This window comes from Scyliorhinus torazame, chromosome 5 (assembly GCF_047496885.1).
Source record: "Scyliorhinus torazame isolate Kashiwa2021f chromosome 5, sScyTor2.1, whole genome shotgun sequence".
NCBI classification, from domain to species: Eukaryota; Metazoa; Chordata; class Chondrichthyes; order Carcharhiniformes; family Scyliorhinidae; genus Scyliorhinus; species Scyliorhinus torazame.
Window position 1 is genome coordinate 162,579,730 of NC_092711.1, and position 25,351 is coordinate 162,605,080.

General features: G+C 46.5%; 4 protein-coding genes across 6 annotated transcripts in view; 2 read left to right on the forward strand and 2 right to left on the reverse strand.

The window, feature by feature from the left end:
- Positions 1 to 25,351, reverse strand: part of LOC140422253 (uncharacterized) — a 227,500-nt gene that overhangs the window by 162,976 nt on the left and 39,173 nt on the right. The gene's annotated exons all lie outside the window — the stretch shown is intronic.
- LOC140422254 (uncharacterized) overlaps positions 1 to 25,351 on the forward strand; it is a 218,947-nt gene that overhangs the window by 91,327 nt on the left and 102,269 nt on the right. The gene's annotated exons all lie outside the window — the stretch shown is intronic.
- The window catches only part of LOC140418015 (uncharacterized), a 111,619-nt gene that overhangs the window by 63,466 nt on the left and 22,802 nt on the right, over positions 1 to 25,351 (reverse strand). The window contains exon 4 of the mRNA XM_072501446.1: positions 19,419 to 20,043. Within this exon, the coding sequence (XP_072357547.1) occupies positions 19,419 to 20,043 (625 nt within the window). The remainder of the gene's footprint in view (positions 1 to 19,418; positions 20,044 to 25,351) is intronic.
- LOC140422248 (uncharacterized) lies at positions 215 to 10,034 on the forward strand. 3 transcript variants are annotated; one of them, XM_072507275.1, is made up of 3 exons: positions 215 to 303; positions 2,718 to 8,907; positions 9,719 to 10,034. In XM_072507275.1, exon 2 carries the CDS (start codon positions 3,087 to 3,089, stop codon positions 4,020 to 4,022), a length of 936 nt encoding a protein of 311 aa, XP_072363376.1. In that variant the 5' UTR covers positions 215 to 303; positions 2,718 to 3,086; the 3' UTR covers positions 4,023 to 8,907; positions 9,719 to 10,034. The 3 variants fall into 3 exon arrangements, with proteins under 3 accessions (XP_072363376.1, XP_072363377.1, XP_072363378.1); XM_072507276.1 differs by lacking the exon at positions 9,719 to 10,034 and having other exon boundaries at positions 2,718 to 7,436; positions 8,802 to 9,467; XM_072507277.1 differs by lacking the exon at positions 9,719 to 10,034 and having other exon boundaries at positions 2,718 to 7,133; positions 8,802 to 9,467.

Genomic DNA, 25,351 nt, shown 5'->3' on the forward strand with positions numbered 1-25,351 from the left:
TCCAGGCAACCGGCTGGCAGTTCCGGCTATCGATAATTCCCTCTCTCCCCAACCCGGGACTGCGCATGCCTCAGGGAGAAGGGACTGTGCGCATGTGCAGAGGGAGCTCACCTCCGGTGACACTGCTGAGTTGTGTCCAATAGGAAGATTGGAGGACCGGAAGGACCCTGCCTCTCCGCCAATCACAGCTCCCCCATTGTCTCAATGCGGAAGCTGGACATGGAGGTTTCTGCCGAGCAAAGCTGTTGTTCCCCCAACCCTGAATGAGCTTGAGCTGCACACAGACTCCTGTCTCCAAGATCTGTGAGTAAAACACTTTCTTTTCTCCCCTTTTGCCATTTCTTTTCTCATTCTGACCTTCAATTGGTGACTTGCAAATAACTGTAGAGAAAGGAAGTGAATCCAGGGAGGGTGCAGACTCTGCAAAGCTTGGCCCAGGTCTCTCTCTCTCTAATCTCTTAAAGGCATTGACATCCTTTGCTCCCTCAGCTTGACACATTTATTTGTCTGGCTAAAAGGATCGTCTCTTTCCTAATGTTCTCAATTAAAGGGCTGCTTTCCCCAGGAGATGGCTGACATTTAAGCGGACAGTAAACAGGACATAATTCAACCCAGCCAATTCCTTCCCTGTCAGTTTATTTACATCATCAGCAAACTGACGGAAGGAGTCATCAACAGTGCAATCAAATAGCACTTTACTGAGCAATAACCTGTTCGCAGACGCTCAGTTTGGGTTCCGCCAGGGTCACTCAGCTCCTGACCTCATTACAGCTTTCAAACATGGACAAAAGAGCTGAATGCCAGAGGTGAGGTGAGAGTGACTGTCCTTGGCATCAAGGCAGCATTTGATCGAGTATGACATCAAGTAGCCCTAGCTAAACTGGAGTCAATGGGTTGGAGTCATACCTGGCACAAAGGAAGATGGTTGTGATGGTTGGAGGTCAATCATCTCAGTTCCAGGAGTTCCTCAGGGCACATTCCCAGACCCAACCATCTTTAGCTGCTTCATCAATGACCTCCCTTCCATCATAAGGTGAGAAGTGGGGATGTTTGCCAATGACTGCACAATGTTCAGCATCATTCGCGACAACTCAGATAATGAAGCAGTCCATTCTAAATGCAGCAAGACCGGGACAGTATCCAGATGTGGGCTGATAAGTGGCAAGTTACATTTGTGCTACACAAGTACCAGGCAGTGACTATCTCCTACAAAGGAGAATCTAACCACCGCCCCTTGACATTCAGCAGCATTACCATCGCTGAATCCCCACAACCAAGATCCTGAGGGTTACCATTGATCAGAAACTGAACTGGACCAGTCATATTAATACGGTGGCCACCAGGGCAGGTCAAAGACTACAGTGAGTAACGCACCTCCTGACCCCCAAAGCCTGTCCACCATATACAAGGTACAAGTCAGGTGTGTAATAGAATAATCACCACTTGCCTGGTTGAGTGCAGCTCCAACAACACTCAAGATGCTGCTCTACACCATCCAGAACAAAGCAGCCTGCTTGACTGCTCCCCATTCCACAAATATTCACCACTGGCAAACTGTGGCAGCCGTGTATACCATCTATAATGTGCACTGCAGTAACTCACCAAGGTTCCTCAGACAGCACCTTCCAAACCCACGACCACTACTATCTAGAAGGACAGGAGCAACAGATACCTGGGAACCCCACGACCTGGAGGTTCACTCACCAGACGGACTTTGAAATATATCGCCCTTCCTTCATTGTTGCTGGGGCGACATCCTGGAACTCCTTCCCTGACAGCACAGGGGATGTACCTACAACTCAAGGACTACAGCGGTTCAAGAAGGCAACTCATCACCACCTTCTGAAGGGCAACTAGGGATGGGCAATAAATGCTGGCCTGATCATCGATGTCCACACCCCGTAAATGAATATTTAAAAATGTTATATCGGATAGAGATATATCTAGTGTTATATGGTATGTATTATATATATTATTGATGGTTGTGTCATAAAATACATGTATTATTATTTCTAGTTTTGTAAATAGTACTGTATCTACATTATATATTTCCAGTCATACAGTCATTGCAGCACTGACAGAATCCATTTGGGAACTCAACTCAATGCTGACTCTCTGTACAGCAATCCAGTCAGTCCCATTCCCCCTCGATATCCCTGTTCCCCTGAAAGTTTATTTTCTTCATTTTTTATTTTGAATTATTGATCATCTCGACTTCCACAACCCTTGTTGGCAGTGGGTTCCTGCTCATGACCACTCCGTGACTAAATAAAATTCTTCCTCAGGATCATCCCATCTAATCAGTAAATATACTTAGATGGAGATTCTCTACTTTTATACAGGTTGTAATGAGTTTAGATTTGTTGATCAGCACCTTGATGAGAATTGGGAGGGAAAGGAAGTGAATCCAGTCCGTATATTACACACATTTTTCATCCAGTAACATAGACATATATCTGCCTGGCAGCCTCTGTGTCCAGGACAGGAAGCAGTGAGCATGGGTCTGTCAATCAGCCTGAATCAGCACCTTCAGGAGAGTTGGGAGGGTGAATATTAGATACAGCAGAGTGAGAATGGAGGGAGTGTGTGTGGGACGGAGATTTAGAGCATTTCAGGGAAAGTGAGAGAGGAAAGAATGTTCGATAGAAACTAGAATTGTCTGTTCTGAATTTCTATCCTGTACTGACAGTGATAATTTTTGAAAAATCTTTTTGCAGGAAGTTAAAACGAGAGGAGTTTGAGGCCGATATCTCAAACTAAATATCACGTCAGGAACTGACTGAGTCACTCAATTCTTGGGAACCGAATATCATCGACCTTTGAATTTAGAAGGAGAAATGTTTGTCTATTCTGTCTGCTTCAAGAGATTTTAAACATCGGTGTGTCTGGAAAAACACTGCGACACACACACACACACACCCGTGTGAGAATGTTACAGAGCACTGACTGTGGAAAGAGCTTTAACCAGTGATACATCCTGAAAAAATACTACACCATTCACAGCAGGGAGAGACTGTATAGGTGTTCTGTGTGGACGAGGCTTCAACTGATCGTCCAACGTGGTGAGACGCAAGATCACCCAGACCATGGAGAAACCATGGAAATGTGAGGACTGTGAGAAGGGATTCAAAGGCCCCTCTGGGCTGGAATGGCATCAACGCAGTCACACTGGAGAGAGGCCGTTCACCTGCTCTGTGTGTGGGAAGGGATTCAGAGCCGCACACGAGCTGGCAAGGCATCAACGCAGTCACACTGGAGAGAGACCTTTCACCTGCTCTCAGTGTGAAAAGGGATTCACTGACATTGGCAACCTGCGGAGACACGAACGAGTTCACACTGGGGAGAGGCCATTCACCTGCACTGTGTGTGATAAGGGATTCACTCGGTTATGCAACCTGCAGAGCCACCAGAGACTTCACACCAGGGAGGGGCCATTCATCAGCACTGTGTGTGGGAAGGGATTCACTCAGTTATCCTATCTGGAGAACCACCAGCGAGTTCACACCGGGGAGAGGCCATTCACCTGCACTGTGTGTGGGAAGGGATTCACTCAGCTGTCCCATCTGGAGAACCACCAACGGGTTCACACCGGGGAGAGGCCATTCACCTGCACTGTGTGTGATAAGGCATTCACTCGGTTATCCCACCTGAAGAGACACCAGAGCGCTCACACCGGGGAGAGGCCATTCATCTGCTCTGTGTGTGATAAGGGATTCACTCAGTTATCCAACCTGCAGACACACCAGCGACTTCACACCGGGGAGAGACCATTCATCTGCTCTGTGTGTGATAAGGGATTCACTCAATTATCCGGCCTGCGTAGCCACAATGTCAATCACACCAAGAGCAGGCCCTTTAAATGCTCTGACTGCACGATGAGTTTCAAAAGCTCACAGTTACTGATGTCCCACCAGTGCATTCATTCTGAGGAGAGACGGTTCAGCTGCTTTCACTGCACAAAGACGTTTCGAACATCATCCACATTGCGGAGACACCAGCGAGTCCACACTGGGGAGAGTTGATTCACCTGCTCTGATTGTGGGAGGAGATTCCGTGATTCATCTGCCCTGTTGACACACCAGCGAGTTCACACTGGAAAGAAGCCATTCACCTGCTCTCACTGTGGGGAGGGATTCACTCAGTCATCCAACATGCTGTGACACCAAAGGGTTCACAAGTGATGACGGGTTGGATTCTGCTGTTATTCCTGCTGTTCATCACATCCAGGACTGAACCTGGAGTGGGTGGAGGGGTTTGTCTCCTCGTCAACTCCTGGTGCTCAGATGTGGCGACCCTGGCGAACTACTGCTCCCCGGACCTGGAATACCCGACTGTGAAGTGCCGTCCATACTACCTTCCACGGAGTTCACTTCTGCCATCATCACGGTGGTCTACATCCCACCCCAGGCGGAAGTGAAGACGCTGCTTGATGAATTGTAAGCGCTATAAATAACAATGAAGCAGAATACCCGGAGGCCTTGTTCATCGTGGCCGGAGACTTCAACCAGGCCAACCTCGAGTGTACTGCCAAAATTCCACCAACTCATCTCTTGTCCCAACAGGGGCCCCAACATCCTTGACCATTGCCACACAAACATCAAGGGCGCCTGATGATCCATCCCCTGACCGAACTTCGGAAAATCGGACCACACGATGGTGCTGCTTCTCCCAGCATACAAGCAGAAACTTAAGCGGAGAATCCAGTTGAGAAGGTTGTGCAAATGCTGGTCTGAGGCAACAGAAGAGCTCCTACGCGACTGCTTGGAGTCAGTGGACTGGTCCATATTCAAGAACTCGGCAGCCAACCTAGACGAGTATGCCAGCACCGTCACAGACTTCATCAGTTAGTGTAGAAGATTGTGTGCAAAAGAAGGTAGTCTGTACGTTACCCAACCAGAATCCATGGTTTAATTGGGAGATTCACTCCCGACTGAAGGTGTACAAGGCAGGCAACCCTGACCTATTCAAATCTATATATGACCTCCGCAAAGCCATCAGGGACTCCAAGTGACAATACCAGACTAAGCTAGAGTCGCAGACTAACAACAGGGACTCTTGTAGGTTGTGGTCAGGTTTAAACAACATGAAATGAAAATGAAAATTGCTTATTGTCACAAGTCGGCTTCAATGAAGTTACTGTGAAAAGCCCCTAGTCGCCACATTCCGGCGCCTGTTCGGGGAGGCTGGTACAGGAATTGAACCATGCTGCTGGCCTGCCTTGGTCTGCTTTCAAAGCCAGCGATTTAGCCCAGTGCTAAACAGCCCAGCTAAACATAATGGGCTACAAAGTAAAGTCGAGTAGAATCTTCAGCAACAGCACACCCCTTCCCAACAAACTCAATGTATTTGATGCTCGTTTCGAGCAGGAAACCAACAAACGGTTGTCAACTGCCCCAGCAGCCTTGGACACACCCATGCCCACCATCACAGCCTCTGAAGTCAGATTGGCCTTCTTGAAAGTGAACCCTCAGAAAGCGATGGGTCCTGACGGGATCCCAGATCGCGCACCCAGATCCTGCGCTGACCCTCTGGCAGGTGTGTTCGCGGACATCTTCAATCTCTCCCCACTAGATTCCGAGGTTCCCACCTGCGTCAAGAAGACCACCATCATACCGATGCCAAAGGAGAACCAGGCAATGTGCCTCAACGACTACCATCCGGTGGCCTTGACACCGATCATTATGGTGTGCTTCGAGAGGTTAGCCATGACTCACATCCAACTCCAGACTCCCAGAGTGCCTTGATCCACTGTAATTTGCATACCGCCTCAACGGTCCACAGCAGACGCCTTCTCCCTGGCCCTACACTCATCCCTGCAGCATTTCAACAACAAGGACTCCTACGTCAGACTCCTATTCATTAACTACAGCTGTGCCTTCAACACCATAATCCCAGCCAAGCTCACATCAAAACTCCAAAACCTAGGACTTGGCTCCTCCCTCTGCAACTGGATCCTCAACTTCCTGACCCATAGACCACAATCAGTAAGGATAAACAACAACAACTCCACGATAGTCCTCAATACCAGGGCCCCACAAGGTTGCGTACTTAGCTCCTATACTCCCTGTACACGCACGACTGTGGCAAATTTTGGCTCCCGCTCCATCTATGAGTTTGCTGATGTCACGACCGTAGTGGGTGGGATCTCAAACAACAATGGGTCAGCGTACAGGAGGGAGATAGAGAACCTAGTGGCATGGTGTAACGACAACAACCTCTCCCTCAATGTCAGCAAAACTAAGGAGCTGGTCATTTACTTCAGGAAGCAAAATATCGTACACACCCCTGTCTGCATCAATGGTGCTGAGGTGGAGATGGTTAGCAGCTTCAAATTCCGAGGTGTGCACATCACCAACAATCTGTCCTGGTCCACCAACATCAACACTACGACCAAGAAAGTACAACGGCGCCTATACTTCCTCAGGAAACTAAGGAAATTCAGCATGTCCACATTGAATCTTACCTTTTATTACAGATATACCATAGAAAGCATCCTATCTGGCTGCAGCACAGCCTGGTATGGCAACTGCTCGGCCCAAGACCGTAAGAAACTACAGAGAACACAGCCCAGTCCATCACACAAACCCGCCTCCCATCCATTGACTCTGTCTACAACTCCCACTGCCTTGGGAAAGCAGGCAGCGTAATCAAAGACCTCTCCCACCCAGGTTATTTTCTCTTCCATCAGGCAGGTGATACAAAAGTCTGAGAACACGAACGAACATATTCAAAAACAGCTTCTTCCCCGCTGTTACCAGACTCCTGAATGACCCTCTTATGGACTGAACTGATCTCTCCACACATCTTCTATGCTGAGTAGCACTATACTCCGTATGCTTCACCCGATGTCTATGTATTTATATTGTGTATTTCAGAAGTTCATAAGATATAGGAGCAGAATTAGGCCATTCGGCCCATCAAGTTTGCTCTGCCATTCTATCATGACTGATATGTTCCTCATCTGCTACCTACAATGTTGCTGGATTGCAAAATGAGCCAGATCATCTCCTCCCTGGAACACATGACATAGGAGCGGGAGTGGGCAATTTAGCCTCCCGATCCTAACACCCTCAATGTGATTATGGCTGATCCTGGCCTCAACTCCACTGTCCTGCCCATTCTCCAAAACCTCCGTATGTCCTTTGTTTTTTCATGTCTAGAATGATCTGTCTGGACTGTACGCAGAACAATACTTTTCACTGTACCTCGGTGCACGTGACAAATCTAAATCAAACCTTGTTCATTCTGACACTTGGTGAAGTGGGAGGGTCGGAGGGTATCTTTCTGCTGGACTGGCCGGTCTCACAACTTTGCTCCCAGTGGGCTGATGGTCTTTGATCCGGGGAGTGCACATTTCCACTGAAATGATCCACAGAAACTGATGAAGGACATTTATTTTATCCTGGATAGTAAATAGTGTTTTCCCCCCACTACAGGTAGATCTAAAATAAATACATTTGTTTCTGTTCCATTGAGTCTACAGCACAGGGCCAGGCCAGTCGGCTCAATTGGGCTCTGTCAGTAGATGCTCCACATGAGCTTCCACCCAGCCCTCTTCATCTCCCCCCATCAGCATCTCCTTCTATTCCTTTCTCCCTCATGTATGTGTCTAGCTTCCCCTTCAATGTATTCATGCTGTTCACCTCAACCACTTGCTGTGGTAGTGAGTTCCACATTCTCACCACTCGCTGGGTAAAGAGGTTTCTCGTCAAATCCCTATTGGATTATTGAACCCCTTCATCATCTTAAAGACTTCCATCAGGTCACCCTTCAGTCTTCTCTTTTCTGGAGAAAAGCAGCCCCAGCCTTTCCTGAGGGTGAAATACTCTCAGTTCTGGTATTATTGTTGTGAATCTTTGTTGCACCTTCTCCGCTGCCTCGATTTCCTTTTTCTAAATGGAGATCACAAATGTTGACAGTGCTCCCAGTGTAGTCTAACCCTGGTTCTAAACAAGTTGGCATAACCTCCCTGCTTCTCAATTCTATCCCTCCAGAATGGAATCCTATATATGGGCCCCACACCTTAGGAAAGATGTGACATTCTCAGAGAGGATGCAGAGGAGATTTATGAGAATGGACCAGGGATGAGGGACTTCAGTTAGTTAGAGAGACTGGAGCAGCTGAAATTGTTCGATTAGAGCCATGAGGGCACAGAAGGAGGCCATACAGCCCATCGATTCCCTGTTGGCTCTGGAGCAAACCAGTCAGTCCCACTGCCCTGTTCTATCCCTGTAGCCCTGCAATTTAGTTCCCTTAAATGTCAATCCAATTTTTATTTGAAATCCTCCATTGTCTTCATTTCCACCCCCTCACAGGCAGCGAGTTCCAGATCATTACCATTTGCTGCATCAAAATATTCTCCCTCACATCCCCCACTGCCCCCCCCCCCCACATCTCTTACCCAAAACCTGAAATCTGTGTCCCCTTCATCCTTGTCCCATCAGCTTTTCTTTATCCATCTTACCTAAACCTGTCATAGTCTTGACCACCTCTATCAAATCTCCCCTCAATCTCCTTTGCTCCAAGGTGAACAATCCCAGCCTGACATGAACAAACAAACAGAATATGTTAATACCTGGGATCAGATGGGAATGTTTAATTTCTGTTTGAAAGATACTGGGAATATTGTCCTGGACAATAAATGATTGGAATACTTTACCTTGGGTGTGGTTGAATGGAATATATCAATCTGATATCCTGCTACGTTCTACTGAAAGTCTGGAATGTGTAGATGGGATGAATAAGTTGATCACTTTCTCCTGGAAATATTTACATCCTGACCCATGAACTTTGTTTTAAAGAAATCCACATTTGAAAGCCCGGCCACGACATGAAATATCAGCACCATAACAGGGGAGATAAGAAAGACAGACACTCACATTGATCTTTTCATCAGCGCATCTGAGAGTTAAGTATATGTGACATGATTTTGGGATACCGGTGTGGGTGTGCAGTTGTGATTTGTTACATGTGAAAAATAACAAGCCTAAATTCATGGTGAAATGGACTGAAGACCGAGTCCCAAACGCACACAGCTACTGGAGACACAGCAGGAGATGAAATGGTTAATGTGGCCAGGGGATTGAGACACCATTGTGACATCATCAAGACATTGACACACTCCAGAGAGAAACTGACTTTAAAACAATCAGGATAGAATTAAACACACTGGACATGGGCAAAGTGGGAGTGAAATTAAAGCGATAATGGGACAATGAAGGGCTTGGGAGAAATAATACTGAGTAAGAACTGTCCACAAAGAGAGAGCTGGAGAATCTTTCACATCCATGTTTGATTTGTTCCTTGAAGCATCTGTCCCAATGTAACTGAGAACTCACGGCGCTAATTCAGGAGAAGAGAAGATGGAGTAGATGTTACCCCAGGCGGAGCCAGAACAGAAATGGAAAATAATGAAGTGACATTGAGTGAGGGGTCAGAAAGACTCTTTCACCCCCCCCCCCCCACCCCCACCAACACACCCTCTAGGTGTGCACTGTAAGATTCCTGGAGGACCCCCTACTTCAGGTTTTATTGCTAATTAGTGAACATTAAATTAAATTGTATGACTGGCTGTGGATTTATTTTGAATTTGATTGTTCCATTTCTCCTGTTTTTATTCCTGTTGTGATTACGCTCTGGGTAAGGATGGTTGACAGGTGACAGGATGGGAAATTGTGGTTTGGGTCTTCACTGACCAAATGTTTTATTGATCTGAAAGGTGTAAAAGGGACCAAACTCCAGCAGAAATCGAGCAGAGCTGAGAACAGACGACTTGCTGTGTGGGAACAGGGAGATAAACAGCTCCCAGAGGACAGAGAAAACAAGAGTGCCTGGAATCCTGGACAACATCTGGGTGTCAAGGCCACCATGTTTTCACTGCTTGGCATGGGAATGCTGACTCCCTGTACCGGGGATGGAGCGTGGGGAAGACAATTGTTTGAGAGTTTGACGTGGCTTGGGCGGGTACAGATGGTTCAATGACAGGCTTTGTAATTAGTCCATGTGTAAGGATTCTTTTTAAAATCCTTGTCTGATCCATGTCTCCCTTTTTATTACTGTCTTGCTCACTGCTGCACCATTGCAGATTCGGGGTTTGAACTACAGACTTTGGAACCCCCCCCCCCCCCCCCCCGGCTGCAAGCTGTCAGTTGAACTGACCAAAGGGATTCCCCTCTGTGCTGTGTGGTAGGATCCCGTGGTGTCATTTTGATGGACTTGACTAGAAGTCAATCAGCTCTTCTAAAATTCCGAGATTTATCCCATTCTTCATTGTGATTGGTGGAACCCTTCAGAAACGTCAGAAGCTCGGTGTCCATAAAGCGGGGTGCCACTCTCCTCACTGCCATCTTGTTGGCTAGGATGGTGTGTATGTGGAGTGAAGTGTGTTTATGCAGCTTGTCAGCCTCCCGAGTGTCAATCGTTAATCCAGCAAATCCGGCACCGTTTCTCATTGGAATGGATTGAGTTCCATGTGGTGCTGATCCTGGCCCCTCAACAGTTGTTGAATCGGACCAGGTGCGGCATCAGTTTTGCAATCGTAGAACTCGCGAATCCTGTCCTAGCATCAACACTTAGTCTCAGGAGTGGAGAATTTAGCTAAATAAATTTCCCAAAGTTAGAGATCCAAGGAACTAGAGGGAATGAGGAATAAAGGATTACTAAGAGGGGGGGGGGGGGAAGGGAAAGTCAGGGAACCAAGAGGTGAAGTAATCAGTGGGAAGCGTAGCTGCTTAGGAATACAAAAAAGCACGAAAAGACAAAACTCAGGAGAGGTTACGATAGTCCCCATCCCACAAAATATGACAGTGTATGGAAAGGCTCAGTAAACCAAGGTCCACCACACTAAGAAAACAAAAAGGGACGGTCAATAGAGAATTAAAGGTGCTATATTTAAATGCGCACAGTGTACGGAACAAGGTAGATGAACTTGTGGCCCAGATTGTGACTGGCAGGTATGATGTGGTAGGCATCACAGAGACGTGGTTGCAGGGGGTTGAGACTGGCATTTAAACATCCAGGGATTCACAACCTATCGAAAAGACAGAGGGGGCGGGGTTGCCTTGTTAATTCGGAATGAAATTGAATCAATAGCACTAAACGACATGGGGTCGGATGATGTGGAGTCTGTGTGGGTAGAGTTGAGGAACCACAAAGGCAAAAAAAAACATAATGGGAGTTATGTACAGGCCTCCTAACAGTGGTCAGGACCGGGGGCACAAAATGCACCACAAAATAGAAAGTTAATGTCAGAAAGGCAAGGTCACAGTGATCATGGGGGACTTCAATATGCAGGTGGACTGGGTAAATAATGCTGCCAGTGGACTCAAGGAAAGGGAATTCATTGAATGTTTACAGGAGGGCTTTTTGGAACAGCTTGTGATGGAGCCCACGAGGGAACAGGCCATTCTGGACTTAGTGTTATGTAATGAGCCAGACTTGATTAAAGATCTTAAAGTAAGGGAACACTTAGGAGGCAGTGATCATAATATGGTAGAATTCAATCTCCAATTTGAAAGAAAGAAGGTAGAATCAGATGTAAAGGTGTTACAGTTAAATAAAGGTAACTACAGGGGCATGAGGGAGGAACTGACGAAAATCGACTGGGAGCAGAGCCTAGTGGGAAAGACAGTAGAACAGCAATGGCAGGAGTTTCTGGGAGTAATTGAGGACACAGTACAGAGGTTCATCCCAAAGAAAAGAAAGGTTATCAGAGGGGGGATTAGGCAGCCATGGCTGACAAAGGAAGTTAGGGAATGCATCAAAGCAAAAGAGAAAGCCTATAATGTGGCAAAGAGTAGATCATAGAATGTTTCATCATAGTAGTGGGAAGTCAGAAGATTGGGAAGGCTACAAAAACAAACAGAGGATAACAAAGAGAGAAATAAGGAAAGAGAGGATCAATTATGAAGGTAGGCTAGCCAGTAACATTAGGAATGATAGTAAAAGTTTCTTTAAATACATTAAAAACAAACGGGAGGCAAAAGTAGTCTTAGGGCAGCACGGTGGCGCAGTGGATTAGCCCTGTTGCCTCATGGCGCCAAGGTCCCAGGTTCGATCCCGGCTCTGGGTTACTGTGTGTGTGGAGTTTGTACATTCTCCCCGTGTCTGCGTGGGATTCGCCCCCACAACCCAAAGATGTGCAGGGTAGGTGGATTGGCCACGCTAAATTGCCCCTTAATTGGAAAAAATGAATTGGGGACTCTAAATTTGGGGCAGCACGGTAGCCTTGTGGATAGCACAATTGCTTCACAGCTCCAGGGTCCCAGGTTCGATTCTGGCTTGGGTCACTGTCTGTGCGGAGTCTGCACATCCTCCCCGTGTGTGCGTGGGTTTCCTCCGGGTGCTCCGGTTTCCTCCCACAGTCCAAAGATGTGCGGGTTAAGTGGATTGGCCATGATAAATTGCCCTTAGTGTCCAAAATTGCCCTTAGTGTTGGGTGGGGTTACTGGGTTATGGGGATAGGGTGGCGGTGTTGACCTTGGGTAGGGTGCTCTTTCCAAGAGTCGGTGCAGACTTGATGGGCTGAATGGCCTCCTTCTGCACTGTAAATTCTATGATAATCTATGAGTAGTCATTGGACCGCTCCAAAATGATGCTGGTAATCTAGTGATGGGAGACAAGGAATTAGCTGAGGAACTAAATAAGTACTTTGCGTCAGTCTTCACAGTAGAAGACATGAGTAATATCCCAACAATTCCGGAGAGTCAGGGGCAGAGTTGAATATGGTAGCCATCACAAAGGAGAAAGTGCTAGAGAAACTAAGAGGTCTAAAAATTGATAAATCTCCGGGACCAGATGGGCTACATCCTAGAGTTCTAAAGGAGATAGCTGAAGAAATAGTGGAGGCATTAGTTATGATCTTTCAAAAGTCACTGGAGTCAGGGAAAGTCCCAGAGGATTGGAAAATCGCTGTTGTAACCCCCCTGTTCAAGAAGGGAACAAGGAAAAAGATGGAAAATTATAGGCCAATTAGCCTAACCTCGGTTGTTGGCAAGATTCTAGAATCCATTGTTAAGGATGAGATTTCTAAATTCTTGGAAGTGCAGGGTCGGATTAGGACAAGTCAGCATGGATTTAGTAAGGGGAGGTCGTGCCTGACAAACCTGTTAGAGTTCTTTGAAGAGATAACAAATAGGTTAGACCAAGGAGAGCCAATGGATGTTATCTATCTTGACTTTCAAAAGGCCTTTGATAAGGTGCCTCACGGGAGACTGCTGAGTAAAATAAGGGCCCATGGTATTCAAGGCAAGGTACTAACATGGATTGACGATTGGCTGTCAGGCAGAAGGCAGAGAGTTGGGATAAAAGGTTATTTTTCGGAATGGCAACCGGTGACGAGTGGTGTCCCACAGGGTTCAGTGTTGGGTCCACAGCTGTTCTCTTTATATATTAACGATCTAGATGACGGGACTGAGGGCATTCTGGCTATGTTGGCCGATGATACAAAAGATAGGTGGAGGGGCAGGTAGTATGGAGGAGGTGGGGAGGCTGCAGAAAGATTTAGACAGTTTAGGAGAGTGGTCCAAGAAATGGCTGATGAAATTCAACATGGGCAAGTGCGAGGTCTTGCACTTTGGAAAAAATAATAGAGGCATGGACTATTTTCTGAACGGTGACAAAATTCATAATGCTGAAGTGCAAAGGGACTTGGGAGTCCTAGTCCAGGATTCTCTGAAGGTAAACTTGCAGGTTGAGTCCGTAATTAAGAAAGCAAATGCAATGTTGTCATTCATCTCAAGAGGCTTGGAATATAAAAGCAGGGATGTACTTCTGAAGCTTTATAAAGCATTAGTTAGGCCCCATTTAGAATACTGCGAGCAATCTTGGGCCCCACACCTCAGGAAGGACACACTGGCACTGGAGCGGGTCCAGCGGAGATTCACACGGATGATCCCAGGAATGGTAGGCCTAACATACGATGAATGTCTGAGGATCCTGGGATTATATTCATTGGAGTTTAGGAGGTTGAGGGGAGATCTAATAGAAACTTACAAGATAATGAATGGCTTAGATAGGGTGGACATAGGGAAGTTGTCTCCATTAGCAGGGGAGACTAGGACCCGGGGGCACAGCCTTAGAATAAAAGGGAGTCACTTTAGAACAGAGATGAGGAGAAATTTCTTCAGCCAGAGAGTGGTGGGTCTGTGAAATTCATTGCCACAGAGGGCGGTGGAGGCCAGGAAGTTGAGTGTCTTTAAGACAGAAGTTTATAAATTCTTGATTTCTCGAGGAATTAAGGACTATGGAGAGAGAGCGGGTAAATGGAGTTGAAATCAGCCATGATTGAATGGTGGAGTGGACTCGATGGGCCGAATGGCCTTACTTCCGCTCCTATGTCTTATGGTCTTATGCTGCATTGGAGAAATTAATGGGATTGAATATTGATGAGTTCCCGAGACCTGATATTCTACATCCCAGTTGAAAGAGCTTGCTATAGAGATCACAGATACATTGGTGATCATCTTCCATAATTCTATAGATTCTGGAATGGTTCCTGCAGATTAAAAGATAGGAAATGTCACCCCACTGTTCAGGAAGGGAGGGAGAGAGAAAACGGTGAACTACAGACCTGTTAGCCTGACATCAGTATTGGGAAAATGCTAGAATCTATTATACAGGATGTGTAAATGGACACCTGGATAATAATTAACATGGATTTATGATATGGAGATGCCGGCGTTGAACTGGGGTGGGCACAGTCAGAAGTCTTACAACACCAGGTTAAAGTCCAACAGGTTTGTTTCGAATCAATAGCTTTCGGAGCGCTGCTCCTTCCTCAGGTGAAGGAGCTTCTTCCTCACCTGAGGAAGGAGCAGCGCTCCGAAAGCTAGTGATTCAAAACAAACCTGTTGGACTTTAACCTGGTGTTGTAAGACTTCTAACATGGATTTCGGAATAGGAAATCATGTCTGACGAAACCTTTGGACTTTTTGAGGATGTTATTAACAGAATTGCTAAAGGGGAGTCCGTGGATGTGGCACACTTGGATTTTCAGAAGGTTTATGATAAACACCCGACAGGAGGTTACTCAGCAAAATGAAAACACATGGGATAGGAGGTAATATACTGGCATGGATTGAGGATTGGCTAACAGGCAGAAAACAGAGAGGAGGAATAAATGGGTCATTCTCACATTAGCAGTTGGGACGAGTGGGTTACTGCAAAGATCGGTACTTGGGCCCCAGCTGTTCATGGTTTATACAATGATTTGGATGTGGGGACCAAATGGAATATTTCCAAGTTCACTGATGACACAAAGCTGGGTGGGAATGTGTGATGTGTGTTGTGAGGAAGATGTAAAATGGCTACAGGAGGAATTGGACAGACTTAGTGAGTGGGCAAGGACATGGCAGATGGAATATAATGTGGAAAAATGTAAGATTATCACTTTGGTAGGAGGAACCGATGAGCAGAGTATTTCTGAAATGGTCGGAGATTAGAAAGTGTAGATGTACAAAGGGACCTGGGTGTCCTCATCAATAAGTCACTGAAGGCTAACATACAGGCGCAGCAAGTTATTAGGAAGGCGAATGGGATGTTGGCCTTTATCACAAGCAGATTTCAGTAAAGGAGGAGTGAAGACTTGCTTCAATAGTGTAGAACCTTGGTTAGACCACAGCTGGAGTACTGTGTGCAGTTTTACTCCCCTTGCCTCAGGAAAGATAATGTTGCCACAGAGGGAGTAAGGAAGGTTCACCAGACTTGTTCCGGGGATGGGAGGTGTTGTTTCTATAAAACCACAGACACTTCGACCAGTTTATTAATCAAATGTTTTACCCAGGTATCTTTATTGACCAGATAAACAAAGGACAACGGAGTGTATAAATCACATAACTTTATTCCACAAGCAGTAAAACAGTTACCCTTAAATTATCCCACTAATTACAGTCCCAAGATTCTGAATAGTACCCGAGCCGATGGACTCATTCGAGCTGCGGGTTTGATTCTGTATCTCAATCTCCTCGGGGTCTTCTTCCGAGAAGATGGGTCTCGCTGCTGCTTCTTTCCGTCTCTGGTCAGTCGTCTCGATTACCTCTGCGTGGAGTCTTCACTGCTGGGCGGTCCGAGGGTTCGATCGTTATACCCTTTCTAGGTCCTTCCAGAATGTTCTCTGACCAAGCCGATGAGGTCACAGGGTGGGAGTGGTACCACCCAATGGAGTTACCAATGGCCACTCAGCAGGACACTGGAATCTGTCCACAGGAGTCCATTTCCCGGTGTGTTGTTTGTTATGTAACTTTGTCTATTCAAAACAATCAATAGATGAATAGAGCCAATTATCTCTTGATTGGTGATTGATGGAGCAGAGCAGCTCCAGACATGTGCTGGCAGCTTGTCGGAGTTCAGTGTATTCAGGCTGGTTGCTGGAGCTGGCTGTGGCTTGATTTAAAATGTCCAATTTTTAATTTAAAGTGTCTGATTTTATCGAGCATAAAATACAGGCCACTGCACATTTTACCACCGAGGACTGTCCTGGGAAGAGACATTGGGGAAACTGGGCCTGTATTCACAGTTGTCTGTGCTAGATTGGGAAATTACAATAAAAGCTATGACGATACACAGGCAATCACAAGTATTTGAGGAATTGTTACATATTTACATAAAATATAGACTCCCTTAATAAACAAAAATCCAACAGAAGTTTTGCAACCGTGGCTGACAAGCAAAGTTAAAGATTGCATTAGATCAAAGGAAGAGGTTCATAAAGTGGCCCAAATAGTAGCAAGCCCGAGGATTGGGAACTTGGTTCTCCTTTGCTGAAAACCAAACCAAGAGACTGATAAAGAAAGAGAAAATAGAACATGAGAGCCAACAGGTGAGAAACATAAAAACCAACAGGAAAAGCTCCGATAGGAATGTGAAAAGGAAAAGATTAGCAAAGACCAATGTGGGTCCATTCCAGGCAAAGGCAGGAGAGTTTATAATGGGGAATAAGGAAATGACAGAGAAACTAAACTGTGTGTCTGTCTTCACAGAGGAAGATACAGAAATTTCCCCCAAACATGAGAACACCAAGGGACTAGTGAGACTGAGGAACTGAAAGAGATTAGTAATCGTGAAAAACTAGTACTGGAGAAAATAATGTGGTTGAAAGTTAATAAATGGTATTTTTTCCATGTATGGAATGATCTGTCTGGACTGTACGTAGGACAATACTTTTCACTGTACCTCGGTACACGTGGCAATAAAAAAATAAATCAGAAATCTCCAAAAGCTGACGCTCTCCATCCCAGAGTGTTGAAAGAGGTGGCTGGAGAGATAGTGGATACATTGGTGATCATCTTTCAATATTCTATAGATTGCAAGGTGGTAAATCTAAGCCCGCTATTTAAGGAGGTAGAGAGAAAACAGGGAACCAGAGACCACACGGGATGGCAGGACAGTCCTATGAATAGAGATTGGGGAAACTGGGCCTGTCTTCACTCGTGTTTTGAAGAATGAGAGGTGATCTCACCAAAACTTCTGAGATATTGAATGGAATAGACAGGGTGGGTGCAGGTGAGATGTTTCCCCTGGTTGGGGAGTCTGGAACCAGGGGACACAGTTTCAAAATAAGGGGAAAATCACTTAGGATCGGTCTCGGAGGAGACATTTCTTTACTCAAGAGGGTTGTGAATCTTTGGAATTCTCTACCCCAGAGGGCTGTGGAAGCTCAGTAATTGAGTGTGTTTAAAGCAGAGACTGACAGATTTCTAAATACCAATAACACAAAGGGATATGGGGACAGTGTGGGGAAAAAGGCATTGAAGTGGATGATCAGCCATGATCATATTGAATGGTGGAGCAGGCTCGAGGGGCTGAATGACCAACTCCTGCTCCTATGTTCCAATGATACAAAGATAGGTAGGAAAGTAAATTGTGAAGAGGACATAAGGAGGTTACAAAGGGATATAGAAAGGTTACGTGAGTGGGAAAAGATCTGCCCAAACGAGTATTATGTGGGAAATTGTGACATTATCCATTTTGGCAAAAGTAATTAAAAAAGTTTCTTATCTAAATGGTGAGAGATTGCAGAGCTCTGAGATTCGGAGGGATCTGGGTGTCCAAGAGCATGAATCACAAAAGGAGAGTATACAGGTACAGCAAGTAATTAGGAAAGCTAATAGAATGTTATTGTTTATTGTGAGAGGAATTGAAAACAAAAGTAGGGAGGTTATGCTTCAGTTATTCAGGACATTGGTGAGACCACATCTGGAGCACTGTGTACAGTATTGCTCTCATTGAAGGAATGATGTAAATGTGTTGGAAGCAGTTCAGAGAAGGTTTATTGGACTCATACCTGGAATTGGAGGCTGGTCTTATGAGGAATGATTGGACAGGCTGGGCTTGTGTCCGATGGAGTTTAGGTGACTTGATTGAAGCGTACAGGATCCTGAGGGGCCTTGACAGGTGGATGTGGAAAGGATGTTTCCTCTTGTGGGAGAATCTAGAATTTGGAGTCACTTTAAAAGTAATAACTTGCCCATTTGAGGCAGAGGTGAACTTATTTTCTCCGAGGGTGGTGAGTATTTCGAACTCTCTTCTTCAAAGGGCAGTGGAAGCAGAGTCTTTGAATATTTTTAAGGCAGAGCTGGATAGATTCTTGCCAAGTAAGAAGGTGAAAGGTTATTGGGGGGGGGGGGGGGGGGGGGTCGGCGGGAATCTGGTTTTGAGGTTATAATCAGATCAGCCGTGAACTTATTGAATGATGGAGCAGGCTCGAGGGGCCGAGTGGCCTACTCCTGCTCCTAATTTGTATGTTATCACATCCTTTATAATAGGTTGTAGCATTTTCCCTCCTACTGATATCAGGCTAATGGGTCTCTGGTTCCCTGTTTTCTCTCTCCCTCCTTAAATATTGGGGTTACATTTACCACCTTCCAATCTGCAGGAACCATTCCAGAACCTATATAATTTTGAAAGATGATCACCAATGTATCCACTATCTCTACAGCCACTTCTTTCAACACTCTGGGATGTCGAGCAGCAGCTTTTGGGGATTCATCAACTTTCAACCACATTAATTTCTCCAATACTACTTTTTCACTAATACTAATCTCTTTCAGTTCCTCGTGCTCACGAGTCCCTTGGTTTTCTCGTGTTTTTAGGACAATTTCTGTATCTTCCTCCGTGAAGACAGACACACATTGTTTAGTTTCTCTGTCATTTCCTTATTCCCCATTATAAACTCTCCTGTCTATGCCTGGAATGGACACACATTGGTCTTTGCTAATCTTTTCACATTCCTATAGAAACTTTTCCTGTCTCAGAATCCCGGAGAGAGAAAGAGAAGAGAGAACGAAATGCAGTCCTGGATGTAATCGAAGCAGAAACAATAACGGCAGAATCCATCACTGTAATCAATTGTGAACTTGTTGGTGTCTCAGCAGGGACGAGGAAACACAGAATCCCTTCCCACACTAAGAGCAGGTGAACGGCCTCTCCCCAGTGTGAACTCGCTGGTGTCTCCGCAGGTTGGATAAGTAAGTGAATCCCTTCTCACACTGAGAGCAGGTGAACGGCTTCTCCCCAGTGTGAGCAAGCTGGTGTGTCTGCAGGCTGGATAACTGAGTGAATTCCTTCTCACACACAGAGCAGGTGAACGGCTTCTCCTGATTGTGAACAAGTTGGTGTCTTCGCAGGTTGGGTAAGTCACTGTATCCCTTCTCACACTGAGAGCAGTTGTACGGCTTCTCCCCAGCATGAACAAACTTGTGTCTCCGCAGGTTGGACAAGTAAGTGAATCCCTTCTCACACTGAGAGCAGGTGAATGGCCTCTCCCCTGTGTGAACTCGCTGGTGTGCCTGTAGGTTGATTAACTGACTGAATCCCTTCCCACACTGAGAGCAGGTGAATGGCCTCTCCCTAGCATGAACACGCTGGTGTATCTTCAGGCTGGACAACTGAGTGAATCCCTTCTCACACTGAGAGCAGGTGAACGGCCTCTCCCCAGTGTGAATTCGCTGATGTAAATTCAGGCGAGATAATTGAATGAATCCCTTCCCACACTGAGAGCAGATGAACGGCCTCTCCCCAGTGTGAATTTGCAGATGTAAATTTAAGCTAGATAACTGAGTGAATCCCTTCTCACACTGAGAGCAGGTGAATGGTCTCTCCCCAGTGTGACTGCGTCGATGAATCTCCAGCTCTGATGGGGCTCTGTATCCCTTCCCACAGTCCCCACATTTCCATGGTTTCTCCATATTTTGGGTTTCCTCGAGTCTCTCCAGGTTGGACTATCAATTGAAGCTTTGACCACACACAGGACACGTGTACAGTCTCTCCCCGCTGTGAATGGTGTGATGTTTTTCAGGCTGTGTAACTGGTTAAAGCTCTTTCCACAGTCAGTGCGTGTGTCTCGGTGCTTTTCCAGTCGCAATGATGTTTAAAATCTTTTGAAGCCTACAGGTTGAGTAAACATTACTCCTAGATAATGGCCGATGAATCGAGTGACTGTCAGAATTAGCCGTGATGTTTGAGATTTTGGTCTGTAATCAGATCCTTTTAACATCCTGTAAAAGGAGTTTGGAAAAGAGATCACAGTCAGTACAGTATAGAAATTCAGAAGAGATTATTTTAATTTCTCAGGAACATTCTTTCCTCTCTCGTTCCCCAAAAGCTGTAAATCTCCATCCCACACACTCTCCCTCCATTCTCACTAATATTCACCCTCCCAATTCTCCTGAAGGTGCTGATTCAGGATGATTGACAGATCCATGCTCACTGCTTCCCGTCCTGGACACAGAGATCATAACAAATAGGAGCTGCAGTCGGCCATTCAGCCCATCGAGCCTGCTCAATCATTCAATGAGATCATTGGCTGATCTAGCTCAGCACCATTTTCCCACACTATCCCCCATATCCCTCAATATCTTCAATAGCAAGAAACCTATCAATCTCTGTCTTGAAAATACTTCTCAACTGAGGCTCCACAGTCCTCTGGGGCAGAGAATTCCAAAGCTTCACTACATTGTCTTTAAATTCATTGAAGATCCCGGCCCCGTGTCACTGTCCGTGTGGAGTCTGCACATTCTCCCCGTGTCTACATGGGTCTCACCCCCACAATGTAAAACGATGTGCAGGGTCGATGAATTGGCCAGGCTAAATTGACACTTATTTGGGAAAAAAAAGAACTTGGTACTCTGAATTTTTAAAAAAAATAAACGAATTTACGGGATTTGGGCGTCGCTGGTTAGGCCAGTATTTGTTGCCCATCCCTAGATGCCCTTCAGAAAGTGGTGGTGAGTTGCCTCCTTGCACACCCACTGTGCTGTTAGGGAGGAAGTTCCAGGATGTTGCCCCAGCGACAGTGAAGGAACGGCGATATATTCCCAAGTCGGTCTGGTGAGTGACTTGGAGGGGAACCTCCAGGTGGTGGGGTTCCCAGATATCTGCTGCTCTTGTCCTTCTAGATGGTAGTGGTCGCTTTGCTGAGCACCTTGGGTCTGTGCACATTCAGGACCCTGACCTTCCCGTTGCTTGCCATTTTATTTATTTATATATATATATATAAATTTGGAGTACCCAATTCATTTTTTCCAATTAAGGGACAATTTTACCATGCCAATCCTCCTACACTGCAGATCTTTGGGTTGTGGGGCAAACCCCAAGCAGACACGGGGAAAATGTGCATACTCCACGTGGACAGTGACCCAGAGCCGGGATCGAACCTGGGACCTCAGCGTCGTGAGGCAGCAGTGATTAACCACTGTGCCACCGTGCTGTCCCTGCTTGCCATTTTAACACAAGACCCTGCTCCCATGCCTGCCCTTTGCTTGTTGCAATGTTCCAGTGACGCTCAACGCAAACTGGAGGAACAGCATATCATCTTCCGGTTAGGCATGCTACAGCCTTCTGGTCTCAACATCAAATTCAACAACTTCAGATGATGAGCTCTACCCCATCTCAACCCCTTTGTTTTCTTTCCATTTCATTTTCACTGTCTATTACCTTTTATTCCTTTCTTGACTTTCTTCATATATATATTTGCCCCTCACTCTTTCCCCCTATCTTATCCCCCCCTTTCTTTACCTTTTGTTCCCTTTGCTTCCCCCTTCCCCCCCCTTTTTCTCATTTTGTCTCTCTCCCAACAATGCCCCCTTACCCCCACATCTACATCTGTCACAGCTTACCCTCTGATTTTAGTTTCTCTGCTGTTTGGTCTTTCACACCTTTTATTCTCTCTGGGGACTGCCATTATAATCTTTATTTTATTAATAATCTTTATTGTCACAAATAGAATTACATTAACACTGCAATGAAGTTACTGTGAAAAGCCCCTCGTCGCCACATTCCAGCAAGTTTTCGGGTACACAAAGGGAGAATTCAGAATGTCCAAATTATCTAATAGCACATCTTTCGGGACTTTTGGGAAGAAACCGGAGCACCCGGAGAAACCCCTCACAGACACGGGGAGAACGTGCAAACTCCGCACAGTGACCCAAGCCGGGAATTGAACATGGGACCCTGGCGCTATGAAACCACAGTGCTAACCACTGTGCTGCCCTTTAGCACTCTATTTCCTTTGTTTCTGTGGTTCTGACTCACCTTTCTTTCCCTTGCCCTACAGTATAAATATCTCCCACCTTCTATCCTTTTTACCTTTGACAGAGGGTCATCTGGACTCGAAAACATGAGCTCTTTTCTCTCCTTACAGATGCTGCCAGACAGGCTGAGATTTTCCAGCATTTTCTCTTCTGGAAATATATAATGTAGCTCTACAGCACTATATTACACAACTGGAAATAATAATAAATGTGCTTTATTACAGAACCAATAATATATCTAATCTGTATGATATAACAACACTACGCATATTTCAATCCTACATTAATTTACTGTCCCCTTAAATGTCAGCCATCTCCTGGGGAAACCAGACCACTAATTGTGAACACTAGGAAAGAGACCATCAGGGGCAGCAAGGTAGCACAGTGGTTAGGCCAGTTGCTTCACAGCTCCAGAGTCCCAGGTTCGATTCCCGGCTTGGTTCACTGTCTGTACGGAGTCAGCACGTTCTTCCCGTGTCTGCGTGGGTTTCCTCCGGGTGTTCCGGTTTCCTCCTACAGTGCAAAGATGTGCAAGTTAGGTGGATTGGCCAGGACAAATTGCCCTTAGTGTGCAAAAGGTTTAGGTGAGGTTACTGGGTTTCGGGGATGGGGTGGGCTTAAGTGGGATGGTCTTTCCAAGGGCCGGTGCAGACTCAATGGGACAATTGGCCTCCTTCTGCACTGTAAAGTCTCTGAATCCTTTTAGCCAGACAAATAAATGTGTCGAGCTGAGGGAGCAAAGGATGTCAATGTCTTTGAGAGAGAGAGAGAGAGACCTGGGCCAAGCTTTGCAGAGTCGGCACCCTCCCTGGATTCACTTCCTTTCCCTTCAGTTGCTGCAAGTGACCAATTGAAGGTGAGAATGAGAAAATAAATGGAAAGGGGGAAAAAAGAAACTGTTTTACTCACAGATGTTGGAGACAGGAGGACGTTTCAGTCTGTGTGAAGCCCAATCTCCTTTCACATAAAGCCCGTGCTGATTGGAGGACCAGCGTCCTTCCGGTCCTAACTCTATCCATTAGCCAACACCTCACAGGAAGGTCAGGGGCTGGGCTTTCCTCCAAACATGCGCAGTACCTGATCACCCGCCCGTGCGGCGGATAGAGCGGGTTCCCCAGCGCGGGGGATTGTGGGAGCTACGGCCGACACTGTCCAAACTCCTGGGGTGAAAAGTGGAGGAGCTTGGGCGGTTGTGTGCGAGCTTGGTGTCCGCCCCCGGGCCGATTCGAAAGGCAGGCCGCCTCTGGGAGCTTCCTGGATGGGGTGAAACAGCAACTCGGCGCCCATTGCTCCTGGTCCCCGAGGGAAGGGGAGAAGACCGGTTTCGGAGTACTGCGACCAGTCGTGTTTCAAGTCAGCGGTTGAGCTGCGGAGACGCTGCTTCGGACTGCGAGGTTTGCTGTCGGCGGTTTTGAGTTCGCCCAATGGAGGACGAAGGAATGGAGGAAGGATGGCAGCTGGATCGGCTGCTGGAAGCGGCGGGTCGGAACCGGGAGTGGATACCCGATGGGCGGCCCACTGCCTGCAGCCCGGGGTGGGTTGCTGCCGTTCCTGGGGTCTCCGGGGGTTCGGCCCCCCTGGACGCCCTGTGGGCGGTTGGGACTGACTCTGGGACTTTCTTCCCCGTTGTCGACTGTTGCCAACATTGGAGCGACTCTGGCCGCTGCCATTGGAGGACTTTGAGGACATGTTGTTCCTTGTGAAATTTCGGCTGGAGCGCCGGGGTCATGATGTGGAACGTGCAAAATTAATGGACTCTTTTTTATGGACTTTTCTATGAGTACTAAGGGATTTTGTTTTCATGTTTTCTTTGCTTTCGTTTTCTTTAGCAGCCTATGACATTCAACTCATTTCGGGTTTCCCTGAAATGGTAATTAGTAATTGTGGTGGAACGCTAGTTGGTGTGAAACTGCTCTCCCTCCGAATGGTCCCGTGCCTTTGGGCGGGGTCCAGGAGGGGGGAACCCTCTCTCCTCCGCCGCGCCCGGGTCTGGCTCTCCGGTGGTCTGTGCTCTTAGCGAGGAGGAGCCTTTCCCCCGGGGTGTCGGCTGCAGGGCGGGGTGAACGGGGGTGGGTGAGCGGGGATTAGTGTTCGGTGATTGATTCTATCCTGTTAAATCTTTTCTGGGGTGAATTGAGGCCTGGTGCCTGGTGATTGGGTTTGATATGACACTGTTAAAATGTATCGAGGCCCTGTGGGTCATATTTGTTTCCGAAGCGGCCGTATTGTATCGGGGCCTTGTGCCTCGCGACTGCTTGTCTTATGTGTTTAGAGTCGTCACCTTGAAATGTGCCTGTGTCTTGTGTTGTACTTTTGGGTTTTGTTTCTTTTCTTTTCTTCTCTGTTTCTTTTGGAGTGGTCGTATGGTTTCGAGGCCTTGTGCCTCGCGACTGCTTGTTTATATGTTTAGAGGTCGTTGCCTCGATGTACTTGTGTATTGTGGTTCTCTGTTCCTTCTTGCTTTTGGAACGGTCGTTTGGTTTTGTGGCCTTGTGCCTCACGACTGTTCGTGTTATGTGACTGTCCGATTGTTACTTGAACTATGCGTAGGGCCTGTGCCTTGCGGCTGGTTGTGATAAGTGACTGGTTAATTGGTATTTGGAAACGTATTTCGGGCCTGTGCTTTGCAGCTGTTTGTGTTCAATGACTGTTACAACGTTACTGTGAAATGTAATTGTGCCTTGCAGCTGTTTCGTGTTCAGTGACTGTTTAATCGTCAATTTGAAGTGTAATGAGGCCTGGAGCCTTGTAAATTGGTTTCTGTAATAATTGTGACGACAATAAAAGAGTTACTCACAGATGTTGCGCACAGCAGGACGTTTCAG

Bases quoted from the DNA above. Each gene is read 5' to 3' on its own strand.
- LOC140422248 (XM_072507275.1), top strand. From the start codon at position 3,087: ATGGAGAAACCATGGAAATGTGAGGACTGTGAGAAGGGATTCAAAGGC.